The sequence below is a fragment of the Pongo pygmaeus genome, chromosome 5, assembly GCF_028885625.2.
Source record: "Pongo pygmaeus isolate AG05252 chromosome 5, NHGRI_mPonPyg2-v2.0_pri, whole genome shotgun sequence".
NCBI classification, from domain to species: Eukaryota; Metazoa; Chordata; class Mammalia; order Primates; family Hominidae; genus Pongo; species Pongo pygmaeus.
The window spans coordinates 160,647,446-160,668,142 of record NC_072378.2 but is presented as its reverse complement, the minus strand read 5'-3'; the positions used below and the strand labels follow the sequence as shown (position 1 = coordinate 160,668,142).

The 20,697-nt window shown below is 48.9% G+C and overlaps 1 protein-coding gene across 1 annotated transcript in view; it reads right to left on the bottom strand.

Annotated features, from left to right (window-relative positions):
• Positions 1 to 20,697, bottom strand: part of IGF2R (insulin like growth factor 2 receptor) — a 138,242-nt gene that overhangs the window by 26,479 nt on the left and 91,066 nt on the right. The window contains exons 23-37 of the mRNA XM_054490429.2: positions 18,971 to 19,141; positions 18,040 to 18,183; positions 17,758 to 17,933; positions 17,070 to 17,157; positions 16,062 to 16,277; positions 15,156 to 15,286; positions 14,790 to 14,887; positions 11,353 to 11,489; positions 9,020 to 9,210; positions 6,931 to 7,057; positions 6,094 to 6,213; positions 5,509 to 5,765; positions 5,002 to 5,220; positions 2,983 to 3,132; positions 617 to 778 (exon numbers count right to left, since the gene is read on the bottom strand). Of these exons, the coding sequence (XP_054346404.2) occupies positions 617 to 778; positions 2,983 to 3,132; positions 5,002 to 5,220; positions 5,509 to 5,765; positions 6,094 to 6,213; positions 6,931 to 7,057; positions 9,020 to 9,210; positions 11,353 to 11,489; positions 14,790 to 14,887; positions 15,156 to 15,286; positions 16,062 to 16,277; positions 17,070 to 17,157; positions 17,758 to 17,933; positions 18,040 to 18,183; positions 18,971 to 19,141 (2,387 nt within the window). The remainder of the gene's footprint in view (positions 1 to 616; positions 779 to 2,982; positions 3,133 to 5,001; positions 5,221 to 5,508; positions 5,766 to 6,093; positions 6,214 to 6,930; positions 7,058 to 9,019; positions 9,211 to 11,352; positions 11,490 to 14,789; positions 14,888 to 15,155; positions 15,287 to 16,061; positions 16,278 to 17,069; positions 17,158 to 17,757; positions 17,934 to 18,039; positions 18,184 to 18,970; positions 19,142 to 20,697) is intronic.

Genomic DNA, 20,697 nt, shown 5'->3' with positions numbered 1-20,697 from the left:
TGGTAATGTCTAGATATCTAGGCTTAGGGAGTCAGGGGCCCCCAGGCACCAGTGACCACAACACCACACCAGTAAGACCAGCAGCCCAAAGAACCAGCACACACCAGGGCTCTGGCATGGAGGCACATGCCCAAGTGCCTCTCAATTCCAAGGCACCTCCTACCTCCCTCCACCCACAGCTGCCACAATCAGCAAACAACTGCCTTGATCATCTTCAGCCAGGTTGGAGGAATTAAATCCCTGTAGATTTCAGCCACCCGGGAGCTGGCCCTGCCCCCATGGATACCTTACATTCATGTCTCTGGGCTGCCCCACCTGCTCTCTGTCTGATCCAAAGGGTCCCACTACCCGCCTCATGAGGTTACTTGATCCTCAAAAAGCCTTAAGTGCAGAGCCATGAGGTACAACGCAAGTGTCAGCTGTGCTGAGTTCGCCACACAATCCAGGAAACTTCCTGAGACCTGGCATGCCCTACGAGAGCCCCCAGATGCTGCCCAGTGGCCACATACACCCTCTCAGCTCACAGGTACCACATTATGCAAAACACTCCTGGCAGCCTCACAGCACCTGGCACCTGGTACAACTGCACCAGCAACGCCCAGGGTGAACGCATTACCTTAAAGGTGCTCGTGGAAAGGCTGGACAAGTTGAAGCTGTAGAGGAGCTGCTCATCTGTCAGGGTACAGCCGTCCATCCTCACTTCATCAGGACAGACAACAGGAGTCTCCCATTCGAACACAAAGTCGCACTCGCTGGTCCTTAACAGCTTAGGTGTTCCCTGTTGCCAGGAAGAGCACGGGTCTTAAAAACCCCATGGCATAGGGATAGATGGCAGTGACACACCACATCCCTACAGGGGCTGTGCATAACCCATAGTGGCCTCTCAGAGGGAAGGGATGCTAGACAACAGCAGCTGAAAGACCCAATGCCATCTTCAAAGCACAGACATCACCCCGCCCTTGCCCCCTACATATCCTGTGAGCTCCCTGGCTCAATCCAGGTCTTGTCTTCTACTTAGAAAGAAAGCCTCAATGTTCTGTGCTACAGGTTCAAAGGAAGAAAGGGGGAGGGCTTAAATGCCATGGGAGAAGTCTGTGAAACTGAGACCCTGCCTCACAAGTGCTCCAATCTACTGTCTCTAGACACGGGAGACATTTATTCAAGGGGCAAGATGCCACATGGCCAGATATTCCATAGGCCAAGTATTCTAGATCACTTTATTTATTCCCTCCCTCATTCAACAGCAACAAAAAAAGATGAGGCAGCTCTCAGGAATTCCATTTGTAATTAATGTTAAGCATCTTTTTCACTATGATTCAGTGGTAAAAGTACTTCCATTGAAAATGAAAAGTGCTGGAAAGGAAAAATCTTCTAAAAATCTTTCTGGAACACTAGAACACACATTCAGCATAAGATGCCTCATTTCTAAAATCAAGTAAACACTAATCACCCTCAATGTGCAGCTGCTGAGAATTAACTAAAATCACATTAGCTAACTCGATTTGTCACGTTGGCAGCAGAGTCAAAGCAAAGCGTAGTTCCACACTCTTTAGCTGGTGGTGTGTGATAACAGAGCATCACTCATGATGAGGTGGGTCTTAGAAGTGAAGACTGTCCTTTAAAGAATGAAGAACTTAATGCAGAAGCCCCCCTCAAGGCAAAGTCCACGTTGTCCCATGCTGTGTGCGTCTACAGAGGCACACACAGACGCCCCTATATAAATATGCAAATATGCTTATAAACAGATGCAATGGGTGGACTGAATACAGCTCTGCCTTTCCTTACTAACTAGGACTGTCACTACAGTCTAAGATTCATGAACACATCCAAGGGATTGAGGTGCTCTGGGCCCCTATGGAGTAGCCCCAAACAGCAGGACTGTTTCCTCCTCCTTCTCAAATACTGTCTCTCCTACTGGTCAGGCAGCTGCCAGGTCACTTTCTGTCACTGTCAGCACACCCACGTCTAACAGTCCCTTTACAAACCTGCTCCAGGCCCAAACATCAGAAGGATATCTTTATCAGAATTACAAGACACCCAACAGATCCTAATCCATCACCTGAACTCCTAGGGGTCAGATGAGCCTTGGAATCCATCATCTTTATTAGGATTTTAAGAGGCAATTCTCATGCCCCCAGATCCTGTGATCAAGCATATTAGCATTTCTGCAGCTAGATGTAACGATATCCACATTAGGTGGGACAAATCCACACCACAAATAGCCTCAGGTCATTCATGTCAAAAGAGCCCCAAGTTTTCGAAGCTTCACAGATTTCAGAAGCACAGACGAGAGGCTGTGGTGCTGTGTCCCTGGAGCAAAGAGCTGCTCCCCTGTGCAGTAGCTGGGACCTGGCTCTGCCCCTGCAGAGCTACTCTCAGTCCCTGTGGAACAGGGGCCGTAATCTACCAATTTATCTCACAGAATAGGGGTCAAAAGAAAACGTCCTCAAAAACTCTTTATAACAATACCGAACTCATTATAATGGAAGCTGGTATTCTTTTTTTAATGGATATAAAATGGAAGTCAATACCTCTTTATAAGTAAAAGGTGCCACTTTGTTGTAGCTATTCTGATTCCAGGGGTCTTTTGTTACTTGTTAACTTCTGGGCTATGTCCTGAATGACTATAGCTGCCCAAATGTCCTTCTGACTTCCCAGTTAGAATAAAATCAGTAATTGTTAAAGTAAAAACAAAAGTTATGACACTTTTATGCATCAGCAGTCAAAGCTGAATGTCATTTCTATACTTGTGTTCTATGTTTTTAAATTACAGCAAGTTTCTATATGCTGTTAACTATGGGGGAGCTCACTCAGCCCTCAATTAGTGGTTTAAATTATTCAGACACACTACTAGCGTACCATCTTATCCAAGGCAGACATTTTCAATGAGTATCTCTGGACCTGATATGCACTTTCTGGTTGTCTAGCCTTGGCTCACTAATCCGCAGTTGAGCATCTAGATCGTCACAGGCCCACACTTACCATGCTCACGCCTCTCTTACAGTGAAATGCGATGAGCGAGGTGTAGTTGAAATGCTTGTCCGCTAAGCAAGGAGTACTGCTTTCAAAATTCAAGTAAATCTCATTCGCTACGGGATTGAGTATTGGTGGTCCTGCCACCCGGCCAATATCCTAAAAAAGAGCGAGGGCAAACAGTATTTCAGGAAATTAACCATTCCCAAGGTTAGTGGAATTAAGAATTGATACAGAATTGCAAAAACCAGACCTCATAAGTTCTGAGAATGAGCAGCATCTAAAGAAACTGGGTTTATACCAACTCCAGTTAGAAGGCTTGACAGATGCTCTGTAACCTCCATATGTCGGTGGTTATCGTTTTCATCCCAACGTTAGTTCTAAGGTTGGTTCTATTTCCAGGTATCTTCAATTTTCAAAGATCCTAAGCAATAGGAATCTCTCTCTCCAGTCACACCAAGGATACTACAGAGTCCTCCCATCAGCTGATGAGGGAAGCCTGGAACCTGAAAAACCTCCAAGGATGCTACACAGTCCTCCCACCACCCGACAGGGGAAGGCCGGAACCTCCATGCTGACCTGCCACCCTCACTACCTAGTGCTGCCCTGGGACTGCCCACTGACATGGCCCAGCAGTACCCACTGGCTATGTCCTTGGGAGAGGGAACAGGTGGTGTTCACCGTTCATTTTGATTGCTTAGCACAGCACCTGGCACACAGTGGCTGCCCAAGAGATATTTTTGAGTGAATAAACAAATAAATAAAAGACCAGTCTGAGTATTATGAGGAAAAAAAAAAAAACCCTTTTTTTATTTTTAAAAAGTAAATAAAGGTGAATGGCCAGGAACGGTGTATGTGATAAATGTGTGTATGCGTGCGTGTGTGTGCATGTGGGTGTGAGTGTGTGTGTAAGCAGCTTCCCCATGATTGTTCTCAGCTACAATGCTCTTCATTCGTCACTGTGGGGCACGTTCAGACCATGTGGCACCACACCTTCTCCAGTTAAAGAACTTTCTACATCTTTTAATATTTGACAATGGATGGCCAGGCAATGATTCCCGATCGAGGATCCCCGGTCTGCGCTGTCAGAAAGGACGCTACCAAAGAGCTTCCTGGGGAGACTCAGCTTGTCCAGGCCTCCATCTCACACAGAGCTGGAGTTGTGCTAATTCACGCTGTGGCCAATCTCCTTACACACTCCTGACATCTCCCCGTATCACTGTCACATATAATGTCCATCTTTCTAAAGGACATCTAGATATTTTACAAGAGGACCCATCTTTAAAGCATAATAGATGATACAGATAGAAATACAGAAGACTTGTGAGATACATTCAAGTATTAAAACATACCAAGGATTTGACAAAATATGAATATAACTCATGGAGACAATTTTTAAAAATCCAAATTTCTATTAAAACATGCTAGCAAGCCGGGCACTGTGGCTCACGCCTGTAATCCCAGCACTTTAGGAGGATCACTTAAGGCCAGGAGCCTGAGGCCAGCTTGGCTGGGCGATATAGCAATACTCTCATCTCTACAAAATAATTTTTTAATGCATAAAACCAAAGCTTTCAAGGCAAAATATTTAGCTATTAGCAAACGTACTCTTGCCCTTAATTATAACTCCTTGCCAAAGAAACTGTTTGCATTTTGCAAGCGTTTTAACTACAGAAGACAAGGCATTTCACACAAAGAAACCAGGCTAGGCCAATGTGCTTTCCTGTCACTTCACCTAAAAACTTCTTGATTTGGGTCAACCCTGAGGCTCATGACAGGTAGAGTCCCTACACACATATTCATGTTATCTCCCATGCTCAAAGACTGGCTGGCTACCATCATCAGCAAACAGTTCAATGTGCAAACCTTTAATCTTCCTGTAGTGGACCCAGAACATACACAGTCCCACTTACTTTCTCCATTTTTTTTATGCTTGAGCAACTCTCCACTGAAGGCAAGAAACAACGCAAAGGTTATCACTAAAAGTCTTGCAAAAATTATCTCCACCCTTGGATTTGTCATACTTACTATGGGGGGACCATCAACAGGAACTTTGCACACAGCGGCTCCGGCAGGACAAGGCACTCCGTGCATGGGATTTAGTGGCTGACAAATATTGATGTAGAAATCAGGGTTGGTATCGGAGGCATCATCCTCACTCTCATCATAAGCCTCGTAACCACCAGTGCGATGAATGAGGGGAGACAAGTCAACAATAGAGCTTCCATTCCTCACGGAACATTCGATCTGTTAAGTAGGAAAGACTGCTTTGAGTCTACAAAAAAATTTTCCTAATCACCACTAGGTCATCCATAAGAATTTAAAAGCTGAATAACAACAACAAAAAAAAGTAGAAAGGTGTCAAAATGCTTCATTACATAGCACTGGGCACTTCCAGTCAACTTTATTATTGGGGTGATCAGGAGTGGACAGTTCAGCTGGGCATCTACTAGTGGGCAAGTGAACCTGATGAAGGGGCCCGGGTACAGCCGGGCACTGGACATGCACTTCTCCCGTGCCCATTTGAAAACTCACCGCTTGCTCGCAGGCCAGCGGCGTGTGCCAGGAGAAGAAAAGAGTGCATGTCTGCTTGTCCAGGGAGATAAGCATAGGCCTATTGGTTGGCCCGGCCTCAGGCCTGCACACGAAACTGATCACGCTCTTATAGCTCAGGCCGGATTTGGAGGGACAAGGGGATCCGTCCTTGTACACCAGCTGCAGGACCTGGTCCACGTATCTCAGCCTCTTGTTGGCCTTGCCCACGCTAATCCTGGTCTGTCCAAAGCAGGCCCCTGCACCACAAGGGAAAGGCGGAGAAAACACAATCACAGACTCAATGGCCAATTTTCTGATGACAACTTTTGCAAGTCAGGACCATCAATTTCATAGCCAACACTTGTAACTTCAAGTGTCCAATCTGGCTTTAACCATTGCTTTACACTGAATGTTCGTTCCATCACACGACCATGTGTCCCCCACATGGGCTGACTGCTGCAGGAGACAAAAGCATCTCAGCTTCCTGGCTCTGCTCATCCTCTTTGCCATTGGCATGCAAAGAGGCCAAAGACAACCCCAGAGGACGGGAGAGTCAGACAACACACGAGAGACCACAGCACTCACCCACGCCAGGAGGGCAGTTTTCATTCTCTCCACAGATGCTCATGTAAACCAGCCCCTTCTCGCTGTAAGCAGCTGTGAATCCCGCCCTGCCACTTAAGGAGCTCAGATCAAACAGGTGTCCTGTAGGGTGGAAGAAGATGGGGACACAGTGACTCCAGGGAGCTGAGACTTGGGAGGCTCATCATCGGCGAGCGAACGCGCAGATTATGTCAGCATCAGGACTTCTGACTTCTCACCACGACCCCTGTCCTAAATCCTCCACCAACAGCCAGGCTGTATCATGAGACTGTCAGTCCCTTGATCCATGAGATGTCCCATCTTTAGCTGAAAAGATCGTGGCTCACAGCACCCTCTGCTAGGCCATACCACAGCAGCCACTAAGATTCTCGTGGGCATGGGGAGAGCCTGCCCAGCGCACCTCTCACTGCCAATGGACTGTGCCTGTGCCTTTCTGGGTGCCCAGCACAAGGGCAGGTGAGAGACTCCCGGCAATCCACTACACTGATGCTGAAAGACAGCCAGGGGCTAGCTCTAACCTGCCCTAGAGCTGCTGGGCTGACACTGTCAGTAACCCCAGCCAGGAGCACCTCACACCAGGAGAGTGACAGGAAGGATGGATTCTCTGAGGGAGCATTCTCTCCTCCACTGAGGGAGAGCCAGGAGAACACACAGCAGCCCATCCAGAGAAAAGCCAAACACACCCACACACCATGACACCTCTGCCCAAGGCGCCTGCTGCCCATAGCTTCTCCTTGGGTCTCTCCCCTGATGAGCTGGGTTTGGTGGGGGCACCGTCTCTCACCTGCGCTGGGGTTAGCGACTGGTACCACCTCTCACCTGTGCTTGGGTTGGTGACCTGGCAGTCATCATGTTCGTTGCTCCTCATGGGACAGGCCGTGGCCGTGGGCCAGGCGAAGGTGTACTCACAGTCCTCCACGGCGCTGATGAACATGGGCCTGGAGTTCTACAACAAAGCACAGACAGGTCCTGAAGGGATCACGCAAAAATTCCATGTCTATCATGATTTCAACTTACAAGTGGAAGCTTCTCTGAAAAACTCCACAGCATGTGACATTTCTGTCTCCATGTGCCTGTGGGATGAGGCGCAGATTAGGAAAAGCAAAGGGTCAGAATGTGTCCTGAGCTGCCACCATGGGATTCTCCTGCAGGTAAGTGAAACACCCATAGGCAGCAACACACTTAGGGGACCAGGAAGTTACCCCAGGCTGAGGAACAGGATAAGGGTTGGGCAGAGGCGTGCAAAGGATGCTGGAAGGGCTACCGGGAGACACAAATGTGTAAATCACTGATAAAATTCTAAAAACCAAATGAGGTAAAATCCATTATCACAGTCAAAACAAAAAAATCCACCAAGAGAACTAGCCGATTCCATGCATCCTCCCACCGGCACCAGCCAAGGCTTACTCTGCTCATCTCAAAACGCTTCATGTCCACTGCAGAGTTAGCATGATGAGTTCAGCAGCACCTTCCTTCCCAGGTAAACCCCATGATTCCTGCTGGGCACCCTGATAAGCCACGCTGCAGTCCAGCCTCCCGGGCCCTGGGCACAGGGGCCTCCACACACCCCCGACCCTTCCCTCCCAGCCTTCCGGGCCCTGGGCACAGTGGCCTCCACACACCCCCCAACCCTTCCCTCCCAGCCTCCCGGGCCCTAGGCACAGGGGCCTCCACACACCCCTCAACACTTCCCTCCCAGCCTCCCAGGCCCTGGGCACAGGGGCCTCCACACACCCTTCACCCTTCCCTCCAGCCTCCTGGGTCCTAGGCACAGGGGCCCCCAAACACCACCCTCATCCTTCCCTCCCAGCCTCCTGGGTGCTGGGCACAGGGCCTCCACACACCCCTCACCCCTCCCTCCCAGCCTCCTGGTTCCTGGGCACTGAGGCCCCCACACACTCCTCACCCTTCCCTCCCAGCCTTCTGGGCCCTGGGCACAGGGGCCCCACACACCCTCTCACCTTTGCCCCCCGCCATGTGGGGCAGCCCTTTTGTCCTCGGCCATGAGCCTCTCAGATCAGAGAGGAGAATGCTCAGCGGCCCCAGCAGCTCATGAGTCTGGGCTAAGCCTCTGCACAATCTTCTCAGGAGGAAACTTCCCTGCCGCTCCAGGCAGGAGGGCAGGCCTGAAGCTCCTGGAGCCCCCCCATCCCAAGCTCCCCTACCACTGCTGCCCACTGCTGGAGAGCATGGGGCGAGCCACCCTGACACCCAGCGAGCTGGTCCTGCCCGAGTTAATGCCCAACTCAGCCACCGAGCTCGTCATGCACACTAGCACTGGGACTCACCACAATCTCACACACAGAAAAACCTGCATGCAGTTGACACCTGCTTACGTGCATGCCAAACAAGTAAGGGAAGAACTGATCACAGGCACTCATGCTCACTGACTGTGCACCTCCCGTGTGTCAGAAATGACACCTGGCACTTCCTACCTCCTCTCGAAACCCCGCAATGGGCAGGCCAAGTATACCTCATGTTATGAACGGCTGAGCAGGGCAGACTACCTGAGTAATTAACCAAGTTACGTGGCTGGGAAGCGGCAGCGCTACCTGTGACCCGGGCCCAGACAACCTTCTCGTGCTTCCCAAGCTGCCGCCGTGAAGACAAAGGGCATGCAGTCAAGCAACAATCTCCTCCACAGCCTTTAGGGGTCTGAGTCAAACTCTGAAGAGAACCAATTCTGAGTCGGGAACTGCCAGGCAAGCTTCTAAGGAGCCAGACAGCATGACGGCTCCCCACATTGCAGGCCGCGGCGACGCTGTTCCCCCAACCTCTGGTAAGGGCGCATCATCCCAGGCTCTAGAACTCACGTCCCAAGGCAGATGAGGACGTGGGGCTCACCGCCCTGCATGTGGGCCCAGTTCCCAAAGCTGCAACAGCAGAAGGCGCAGGAACAGTCCCTTACCACTTGGCTCTCGCTGCAGGTGAATCGGATGGTGGTTGACTTTTTCCGAATCCCATCTGGACATAAGTCGCCATCGACGTATTTCAGGACAATTATGCCATCTCTCCACTGAGGTCCGTCCCTTACCCTGCCGAGGTTCACGGGCTTGGAGCCACCCAGCAGACATGCGGCTGCTTCTGGAGGGCATGGCTCTGCAGCACCAGACACAAGAAAGAGTTGCCTTTAGTGACTCCCCAGGCTAGAACAGAACTTCATCAGGCAATAAATGTCACACATGCTGCAGAACTTCATACGCTTTCTAAGAGTCACTTCAAAATACCTGCTATTTCTTTCACATAAGTCAGATGACAATGACATCACGTTAGTTCTCACTCACTTACATGCTGTTTTGTCACAGATGGACTGGGGCAGGCGGGCGTGAGTGTAGAGGGATAGCTAGGCTGTAGCAGCCGAAATTCTTTCTGAACCCCATATAGGATGAAGCTTATATTCCCAAATTAAGACAGAGGAACATTTTAAATGGCCTACATCCATGCACCTTCTTTATTCAAGAAGCTACCAAGAATTCTGCCTGTTTCCCAGTCCCTAAAATGCCTGTGCCATGTGCCCTGGGTGAAGAACTAGTCCCATGCCACAGGGGTACAGCCACTGTCAAAGTCTGCACAGCACAACGCAGCAAGGGGAAGTGGAACCACAGCCTCAAACCACACAGAGGATGGAACCACCCTCTGCAGCTAAAAATAACCACACCGCCTTTGAGGTGAGCCACCCAAGATGCAGGTGGGGCTGTATGAAACGCCACGAACATGGGATGAGTTTCATCTTCAGGGTTCCAAGGGGCCATGAGTGGTACCAAGATCCCTGGAGGTGCCCTTGGTTTTCCATGTACAGCTGACATCCAGTCTCAGCCAAGCACTGCAGGTTTGAGTGAGCTGTCCCCGCATCACAAAAGGACCGAACATACAACTCTCAACATACGCAGGCACACACCAGGACCTCCACGTCACACCCCCCATCTTCTACCTGCTAAGAAGGATTCCTCACCATGGTTATTATTTCTATCTATTATACTTCAATCTCCTCATGTTCAGAAAGGGTTATCATGTTCCCAGCAGTCCTCAGCACTGATTTATCCTGGGCCATACTAGGGATCAATTGTTAACACCCTTAAATCATTCTTCGTCCTGCTGCTTCTCGGCCAAACCACGTCCATGCTGCAGAGAGTAAAGCACCTCCAAAGAATCCCCATCCTACTTGATCTTCCCCGATAAACTCATGACAAGCCACCACCCCATGAAGAGGCCCTCTCTCACCAGTGCCAGCCTTCAATACACTCACTGCAAACACCATCCCACGAGGAGGCCCTCTCTCACCAGTGCCAGCCTTCGATACGCTCACTACAACCACCACCCCACGAGGAGGCCCTCTCTCACCAGTGCCAGCCTTCGATACGCTCACTACAACCACCACCCCACGAGGAGGCCCTCTCTCACCAGTGCCAGCCTTCGATACGCTCACTACAACCACCACCCCACGAGGAGGCCCTCTCTCACCAGTGCCAGCCTTCGATACGCTCACTACAACCACCACCCCACGAGGAGGCCCTCTCTCACCAGTGCCAGCCTTCGATACGCTCACTACAACCACCACCCCACGAGGAGGCCCTCTCTCACCAGTGCCAGCCTTCGATACGCTCACTACAACCACCACCCCACGAGGAGGCCCTCTCTCACCAGTGCCAGCCTTCGATACGCTCACTACAACCACCACCCCACGAGGAGGCCCTCTCTCACCAGTGCCAGCCTTCGATACGCTCACTACAACCACCACCCCACGAGGAGGCCCTCTCTCACCAGTGCCAGCCTTCGATACGCTCACTACAACCACCACCCCACGAGGAGGCCGTCTCTCACCAGTGCCAGCCTTCGATACGCTCACTACAACCACCACCCCACGAGGAGGCCCTCTCTCACCAGTGCCAGCCTTCGATACGCTCACTACAACCACCACCCCACGAGGAGGCCCTCTCTCACCAGTGCCAGCCTGTGATACGCTCACTACAACCACCACCCCACGAGGAGGCCCTCTCTCACCAGTGCCAGCCTTCGATACGCTCACTACAACCACCACCCCACGAGGAGGCCCTCTCTCACCAGTGCCAGCCTGTGATACGCTCACTACAACCACCACCCCACGAGGAGGCCCTCTCTCACCAGTGCCAGCCTTCGATACGCTCACTACAACCACCACCCCACGAGGAGGCCCTCTCTCACCAGTGCCAGCCTGTGATACACTCACTACAATCACCATCCCACGAGGAGGCCCTCTCTCACCAGTGCCGGCCTGCGGGGCCAGAGACTTGCAGACATTGATGAGGTAGTGCTCCGGGTCCCCTGTCCCGGTGATGGCTTCCCAGTTGTCACTGTACCTTGACAGGGATGAGAGGTCGAAGGAGTTGCCAGCCCCATCTCTGAAAAGAAGAAAACCCGCAGTTAGTTAGGCTTGGTTGTATTCTCTTTAAACATTGGGCACTCTGTCTAGAAACGTTCAAGTATTCAGGCATAGTCTAAGCCTGACAGAACTTTAGACTCGACTTCTCTCTGTGACACACACACACACACACACACACACACAGACACACACACACACACACACCATCAGAATCAGCAACAACATAACTTTCCTGAACATAACAGTTCAGGAAACTATTAGGCTCACTTAAAAAAAAATTTAAATTTTAACAGAAAAACTCGAGTCTGCAAAGTGCGTGCCGTCTGTGCTCAGGCCACTGAGAAGTGGAACTCGCTGGTGACAAAGGTGCGCAGCCAAGATGCTAGGAGCACACACAGCAGGGGCCATGCCCGGGGCAGCCACATGCCACCTGTTGTTTAAAACCAAGGCCACCAGCAGTTACTGAAATTAAAATGGGCTTGCTGACCTTTCTGCACAGGCTAAAGGTTCACTAACTACACAAATCCCAAATACAGACAGTAACTGGGAACCAACCCCATGCCAGGAGCAATATTAACAGTGAGTGAGACACACACTCTGCCACCACGGAGCAGGGACAGGAGCAGCTACAGATGCCACCTCGGCGGCAGCTCTTAGCGCTTCAGAGGGGAATAAAAACTGGTCATTCATTCAAAAGCTGTGTGCTAAACTGGGGGTACTGTATTAAACAAAATAGATAAACATCATCAATCTTACAAAGTTTACCAAAATTACCTGTGGAAGAAAATGACCGTGAACAAGACAGACTTTTAAAAATACATACTGTATTTGATGGAAGTAAGAGCTGAAGAAAAAAAGGCAGATAAGGGGGATATGAAGTTTTGGGGGGCAGAGGAAAGCAGCTGTTGAAATTTTAGACAGTGGAGCCAGAGAAGGCGTGACCGAGAAAGGGACCTGTGAATAGACTCTGAGAGAAACGGAATCACTGACCATCCTGGCACCCAGCAAAGAGCATCCCAGGCAGAGAACAGCACGAGCAAAGGGCCCGAGGCACATAAGCCCGACACGACCTGAGAAAGGCAGAAGCCCCGTGTGGCTGGAACAGAGTGAAAGTGAGGTTAGACATAACACAGGGGTCATGTCCGTCAGAGGAAGAACTTCAGCCTGTGGGTCCCAATGAGATGGGCGCTCACTGCACTGAAGGTTTCAGCAACAGCGACATGGTGGGACTTATATCTCAAGAGGATCATTCTAATTACTGTGTGGGACTAACCAAACGTGTGACAAGGGACATGGCAGGGAGACCTCGGAGTGACACCTGCAGTACTGCACGCACGAGAGGAGGAGTGCCCAAACCAGGGGCAGGTGGCAGGAAGGGAAAGCTGCCTGAAGGTGATGGGACAAGAACGGAGCTTAGCGAATATCACCAAATGCTCTAAAAGTAGTCAATAGAAGAAATAAAAATAGAACTAACAAAGCCAAGGCAGAGGAAAGAGGAGAGGAGAACAGCACGGGTGAGGACAGCTTTCATCTTTTAAAAGAGAGTCAACAGACACCATTAGAAGCTGACAAACAGAGGTTTAGAGTTATAGAAGGTTCCAAAAAGAACCACAAGAAGAAATGGTAAAAAGTGGAGTGAAGCTAGGGGTAGGGGAGGGAGAGGTGAGGGTGGGTAATTTCATCTATTAATATTTTTGGACTCCCAATTACAATAGACATATATTAACTTTTATTATAAGAGATTATAAAATTCTCCTCTGATTTAATTCTACTTTTAAAAACTTAGCACAAAAATATCTTTAGGAAGGCCGGGCGCAGTGGCTCATACCTATAATCCCAGCACTTTGGGGGGCCAAGGCAGACGGAGGATGACCTGCGGTCAGGAGTTCAAGACCAGCCTGGCCAACATGCTGAAACCCTGTCTCTACTAAAAATACAAAAAATAGGCTGGCACGGTGGCTCACACCTGTAATCCCAGCACTTTGGGAGACCAAGGCGGGCGGATCATGAGGTCAGGAGTTCGAGACCAGCCTGGCCAACATAGTGGAACCCCATCTCTACTAAAAATACAAAAAAATTAGCCGGGTGTGGTGGCGGGCACCTGTAATCCCAGCTACTTGGGAGGCTGAGGCAGGAGAATCACTTGAACCCGGGAGGCAGAGGTTGCAGTGAGTCAAGATCGCGCCACTGCACTCCAGCCCGGGTGACAGTGCAAGACTCTGTCTCATTAAAAAAAAAAAAAAAAAAAAAAAAAACACACCACAAAAATTAGCCAGGCATGGTGGTGTCTGTAATCCCAACTACTAGGGATGCTGAGACAGGAGAATTGCTTGAATCAGGGAGGAGGAGGTTGCAGTGAGCCAAGATCACGCCACTACACTCTAACCTGGGCGACAGAGCGAGATTCCATCTCAAAAAAAAATACACATATATATATACACATATCTTCAGGAAAAAAGCTTTATGTGCAAAGAAAATCAAAATTTTATTCCTCGTATATAAATATCAGAAAACTGAAGGCAGCCTCAAATGGCAGAAAGAGAACTGCTAAGTGAACCGGTGATACCTACTGAGGACATTTCCCATCCAGTAGAAATGAGAAACAAATTTGTTTCACATGAAAATATTTACAAAATGTTAACTGGAAAAGGTAAGGTTGCTAAAATTATGATTTAAAGTCACTGAACATAAATTACTAAATGCTTGCATTTACATATGTTCCTAAAACTTAAATGATGATTTCACCTACGTAAATAAGAGATGACACAACAGGACAAAGGCTGGAAGGAAACAGAATCGCCTGCACTTTCCCCCAGGAAAGTCAACAGTGATCAAGTGGCTCATACTGTGTGTTTCACATAGCAGAACTGCCAGGGCATCCCTCCAAAAAACAGAACTGCAGACCCACAAAACCAAAATCTCTAAGGATGGGACCCCAGGTGTCCAGAGGGCGATCTGGCAAAGCTGTTGAGAGCAGCTCTGTGGACGATCACATGCAACGAAGACCTCCCTTCATCGCAGGGGTCACCACACCACTCCTGGCCCGCTCTGCTCACTGACATGTGGATCACGCAAGAGTGCCAGGTGTCCACTCTCTGCTTCAGCTCCAATCCCTTCCCCATGCAGTCACCACAGCAGCTCAAGGTGGTGACGGAGCTGAGAGTTAACCTAGCCCGACTCCTCATTTTAATATGAGCAAACCGAGTCCTAGGTAAATTAACTGACTAATCTAATCCCCTGTACCCAAGACCACTAATTATTAAAGCAAAATCATACCAAGTTAGTCTGTCCAAAAGAGACAACACATCCATTGACTTACTTGAATGAACATTCAGTCAGATCGAAAGGTGGGCAGGCATACTGTGTTCGCCACTCAAACAAGTAGGAACAATCTGAAGTCTCCTTTAGAAATACTGGCTAAAAAAATTAAGACGCACATATATAAAAGTGAGAATGCAAAACTTTAGTTTATGCTTTGAGTTTTAAGAATGAAAATAGTAAAGAATGGTTACGTTCATGAAAATCAATACTAACTGATGAAAGTTTCAACATATTTTATGTAAATGGTTATTTTAAACTCAGTTAACCAGGAGATTTGATGAGATCTGAGGACAGATTCTAATACGATCCCAGCAGCCTGAGCGTGGGGAGAAGACCCCGCTGAGGGCCATCGGTACATGCTCACCTGCTGGGTGCTGCGGTCACAGTAGAAGAAGATGGCTGTGGAGCGCTGATAAACCTTATGGCAAGTGTCCCCCCCCGTGAAGTTCATTTTTAACAAGCCATTTTCATAAGTTAGCTTCTGAGTCAGGAGACCTGTAAAGAAGGAGAACGTTAAACAAGGTTTGGTTCAGGTTCCTAGGCTGTCAAACTTAGCCTAAGACATGTGACACCACACACCCTGAAGAGTGTCGGACAAAGTATCCCTGGCCTCCCGGCACCATACCATGCACTCCTGTCACATTACACTTTGGGAATAAAATCAGGCTTCCCCTTGTCCAAGGCTGCTGCAACGTCACAGACTGACCCGTGTATGATGACATGAGGCATTCCTTAGCCTCATCACCTAAGGGAATGTCACTTTCTCCACTGTGCCTGAGGGCTGTCCACGTACTCACCACCAGCTACTTTGACTTCATTTTTACAAGTTCCTAAATGTATTTAAATCTTACCCAACTGCTGAAACAGCATGAATGACCAACAGCCTGCCCTGTAATTTCTATAGCCAAACCTCATACTAAATGCATTCCCTGTGACTCAATGCTATCAAGTACTACCTCAGAACATCCAACACTGGCTAGCTCACTGTGTCCCAATGTTGTAATAAAGAAGAGAAATATGACCTTAGAGTCAGTAACTGGCATGGCTAACTAAGAATAAAATGGACATGCTCTACCAACATCCTTCAGTATGTATACTCTGATTAAGAAAATCAAGCAAAATCCAAAATATCATTAATATGCTTTTTTTTTTTTTTTTTACAGTAGAACACTCATGTTTCTGACTCAAGGGAAAATTCATCTTTAGCAAAATATTTTAATATTTTAATTCCATTCCTTTGCAACAAAAGGAAAACGACAAACAATGGTACCTGCCACTTTGTGAAATCCCTGCGGTTCCCGCTTTTCCTGACATGAGGAGACCACCTTGGACTTATCACTTGTGGGGCAGACATCTGAGGAAAGCTTCCCACAGACCCGGAAGTAATAAGTGTATTCGCCAGTGCTCACGATGGTGTCGTTGAGGCCCAGGGGCTTCAGGTCATACAAGTTGCCATGCCTTGGGTCTTTCACCTCACAGTTGTCTCCTTCAAGAACATGGAAGAAGTGAAGGGCAACTGCAACCACACACGCATTCACATTTTCAAGCAAAAAGCTTTACAGCAAATGGCCGGGCGCAGTGGCTCACGCCTGTAATCCCAGCACTTTGGGAGGCCAAGGCGGGTGGATTACTAGGTCAAGAGATCTAGACCATCCTGGCCAACATGGTGAAACCCCATCTCTACTAAAAACACAAAAATTAGCTGGGCATGGTGGCAGGCACCCTGTAGTCCCAGCTACTCAGGAGGCTGAGGCAGGAGAATCACTTGAACCCAAGAGGCAGAGGTTGCAGTGAGCCGAGATGGCGCCATTACACTCCAGCCTGGCAACAGAGCAAAACTCGTTCTCAAAAAAAAAACTTTTACAATTTTTGGTTAGGTAAATACCAGCTATAAATGGGCATTAAAAGCCATTTCCACATGATTTTGTTTATACATAATACAACTCGCCTGGCAAACAGCTTTCTAGGAAAGTCTAGGTCCTCGAATAAAGACTTGCTTCATCAAACAACACAAAACCAAACCCCACATTAGTGTCTTCAAGCGTCAAACGTCAAAATCCCATCAATCCAGGCACACAAGGAAAATGTCACTCGTGAAATTAGCAATATGCATCAGTAAAAAAAAAAAAAGCTCAAAAAAGAAATTATCCACCCCCCAGCGTGTGTCTCATGACCCCAGCTATGGCTGTTATCACACGGTCTCATATCTAAGCCATCGTTCAGAACGTCTACTACTCTATACATTTAAAATGACTCGTAGGGACAGACCCAGTCCTACCTTCCACTCTGACAATGGGACAGGCTTCCACAGTTCTCCAGATAAACACGTACTCACAACCATCCTGAAGCTGAAATGCTGGTGAGCCCTGTAATATAGATCAGCAGCCTGATTTGTTTCCTGTTTATTTTAAAAATTAATCAAATGGGGCCAGGTATGGTGCCTCACACCTGTAATCTCAGCACTTTGGGAGGCCGAGGCAAGTGGATCACAAGTTCAGGAGTTCAAGATCAGCCTGGCCAAGATGGTGAAACCCTGTCTCTAATAAAAATACAAAAGTTAGCTGGGCGTGGTGGCAGGTGCCTGTAATCCCAGCTACTCAGGAGGCTGAGGCAGGAGAATCACTTGAACCTGGGGGGTGGAGGCTGCAGTGAGCCAAGACTGCACCACTGCACTCCAGCCTGGGTGACAGAGTAAGACTCCATCTCAAAAAAAAAAAAAAAAAAAATTAAATAAATGATAGCCACAGTTAGTACCCAATCTTTGACCTCCATGTGCAAACTACATAGCATTTATTAAACATTTAAGACCTGAAGAAATGAGTGCATTCTCGTCAAACCCTAGCAATGGCTAAAACTCCTCGAAAACACAGGCAAGTTTTAAACAAGATAGAAGATTCAGAGGTTCAAGGGAAATGGGAAATGGAGTCACCCAGGGACAATATCTCATTGCTGGTCTGAACACACACCGATATCTGAGCACATTCAAACGTGATCCTGGTGGAGAAGCGCTGGTTCCCACACTGGTCACCGTTGACATACATGATGCTCAAAGATCCATTTGCCGCGGCTTGGGGACTCATCTGCACCACACCCAGATTCAAGGTATTGTCTTCTGACACTAAGCAAGACCCCACTGCGCTGCCTGGAGGAACAGAATAAGTGGTTTGGGCGTGAGGAAGGCGATGACCTTGAGTCAAATGCTCTAATAAAATGAACAGACGCCAATCAAGAGACCAAGCAGAACTCACCATGGCATGCAGGAATGTAAGGGAGAGGATTGCAAACGCTCAAATAGAAAGTCCTCTTTCTCCCATCGACAGAAGTGTCAACAGCCGTCCAAGGTTTCCTGACTGTGCTTAGGCCAGTCAGGTCGTACTCATTTCCAGCCAGGTCTGAAACACAACAAAAAACCATGCTGGAGAACTCTGCCTCCTTGTGAGCACTCAAGAACTGCCTTTCACCCTAAATAAGCCCTGAGGAGGCGTGAACCTGGCATTCCTAACTGTGAGGATAAGGAAATCCACAGGAGGCTGAGAGGCTTTGCCTACAAAACACACCCACTCTGTCCCTCAAAACTGCCCTTCACAGCTGGGCCTGGTGGCATGCGCCTGTAGTCAGCTACTTCGGAGGCTGAGGCAGGAGGATCACTTAGGACCAGGAGTTCAAGGCCAGCCTGGGCAACACAGTGAGACCCTAAAGACTCTTTAAAGAAAAAAGCCAAACCCCCACTGCCCTTGACAAGGAAGTACCACTGCTGCAGAGGGGACAGGGTCAATCCCAGAGGTCAAGGTCTCCTGTATACACTGTCAGCTTCCAGGGCACAGCTTAGGGAGTTTAACATCTTTTTCTTTTTTTTTTTCACCCTCAAATAAGAAGCTCTGACAGTACATGTGAAATGTGTTTCCTCTGCATTTTCTTCTCTGTTCTTAAGATGCATCTGATCCCAAAAGATAGCTTAAAACCATTAACTATACAGTCAGATTCTCTTCAAGAAAAACATTACAACTCTAGGCATCATTCAAAGAAAATATATAACAGAAATGTCACGCAGCCTGCAAAACCAAGCATACACACCACACACACACAAATATACACACACACAGAAACACACCTTCATATCCACTCACACACACACTGACTCTTGACTGGCCTCTCAGGTCTTAAGCCACATGGCCTTACCGGTGACTTGGCAGTCCACTGGAGAAGGAACACAGGCCAACGCAGTTTCAAACTCAAAGTAAGTGTTTCGGATCCCTTGCCCAGAGTCGATGTCTTGATGGAGGAATTTAGGGGGCCCTGAGTAAACACTATCATTGCAAACAAAGCGGATGATAAAAGCATCAGCGGTACCTGTAAAGCAAGAAGGCCCAGATTTTAAGAGACAGAACAGTATTCATGGCGCAGCCCACAAGCACAGTGCAGCAACAGGACAAGGCCACCACTGGCAACAAGCTTCACAGCCGTTCGTGGAAACAATGACACTGGGGCACCAAGTGTGTATCGAGGGACTCGACATGAACAAAGTGGTCACACTTGCTGCAACGGTGGCCTATATTATGACAGGTTTACACACTCACTGCAACAGTGGCCTGTGTGATGACAGCTTTACACACTGCAACGGTGGCCTGTGTGATGACAGCTTTACACACTGCAACGGTGGCCTGTGTGATGACAGCTTTACACACTGCAACGGTGGCCTGTGTGATGACAGCTTTACACACTGCAACGGTGGCCTGTGTGATGACAGCTTTACTCACTGCAACGGTGGCCTGTGTGATGACAGCTTTACACACTGCAACGGTGGCCTGTGTGATGACAGCTTTACACACTGCAACGGTGGCCTGTGTGATGACAGCTTTACACACTGCAACGGTGGCCTGTGTGATGACAGCTTTACACACTGCAACGGTGGCCTGTGTGATGACAGCTTTACACACTGCAACGGTGGCCTGTGTGATGACAGCTTTACACACTGCAACGGTGGCCTGTGTGATGACAGCTTTACACACTGCAACGGTGGCCTGTGTGATGACAGCTTTACACACTGCAACGGTGGCCTGTGTGATGACAGCTTTACACACTGCAACGGTGGCCTGTGTGATGACAGCTTTACACACTGCAACGGTGGCCTGTGTGATGACAGCTTTACACACTGCAACGGTGGCCTGTGTGATGACAGCTTTACACACTGCAACGGTGGCCTGTGTGATGACAGCTTTACACACTGCAACGGTGGCCTGTGTGATGACAGCTTTACACACTGCAACGGTGGCCTGTGTGATGACAGCTTTACACACTGCAACGGTGGCCTGTGTGATGACAGCTTTACACACTGCAACGGTGGCCTGTGTGATGATAGCTTTACACACTGCAACGGTGGCCTGTGTGATGATAGCTTTACACACTGCAACGGTGGCCTGTGTGATGATAGCTTTACACACTGCAACGGTGGCCTGTGTTATGACAGGTTTCTACCATGAGCCTAACATCCTGGCATTCCTACTCTTCCAGAAAATATTTAAATCCCACATGAGTTTACCAATCCAAGCATTAGAAGACAATGTAACTCTAATTTGTTGGCTTACTGAACAAATACTAAGTTCCTACCACGTATAGGAATGAATGAAGCAGACGAAAACCCCTGCCCGCAGCTGTGCTGGTTGCAGAGCGAGCAGCAAGTACAAAGATTCAAGAGGGGAGGGTGGGGGCTTTGTTTATATCAGAAACAGGGAGGCCAGCAGGCCGAGCGGGAAGAGCAGGGTGTAATCATCTCAGAGAGCCCCCACAGGTGTCCCATGGCCGTACTGTGGACAGGCCGAGCAGGAAGAGCAGAGGGTGATCATCTCAGAGAGCCCCCACGGGTGTCCCATGGCCGTACTGTGGACAGGCCGAGTGGGAAGAGCAGG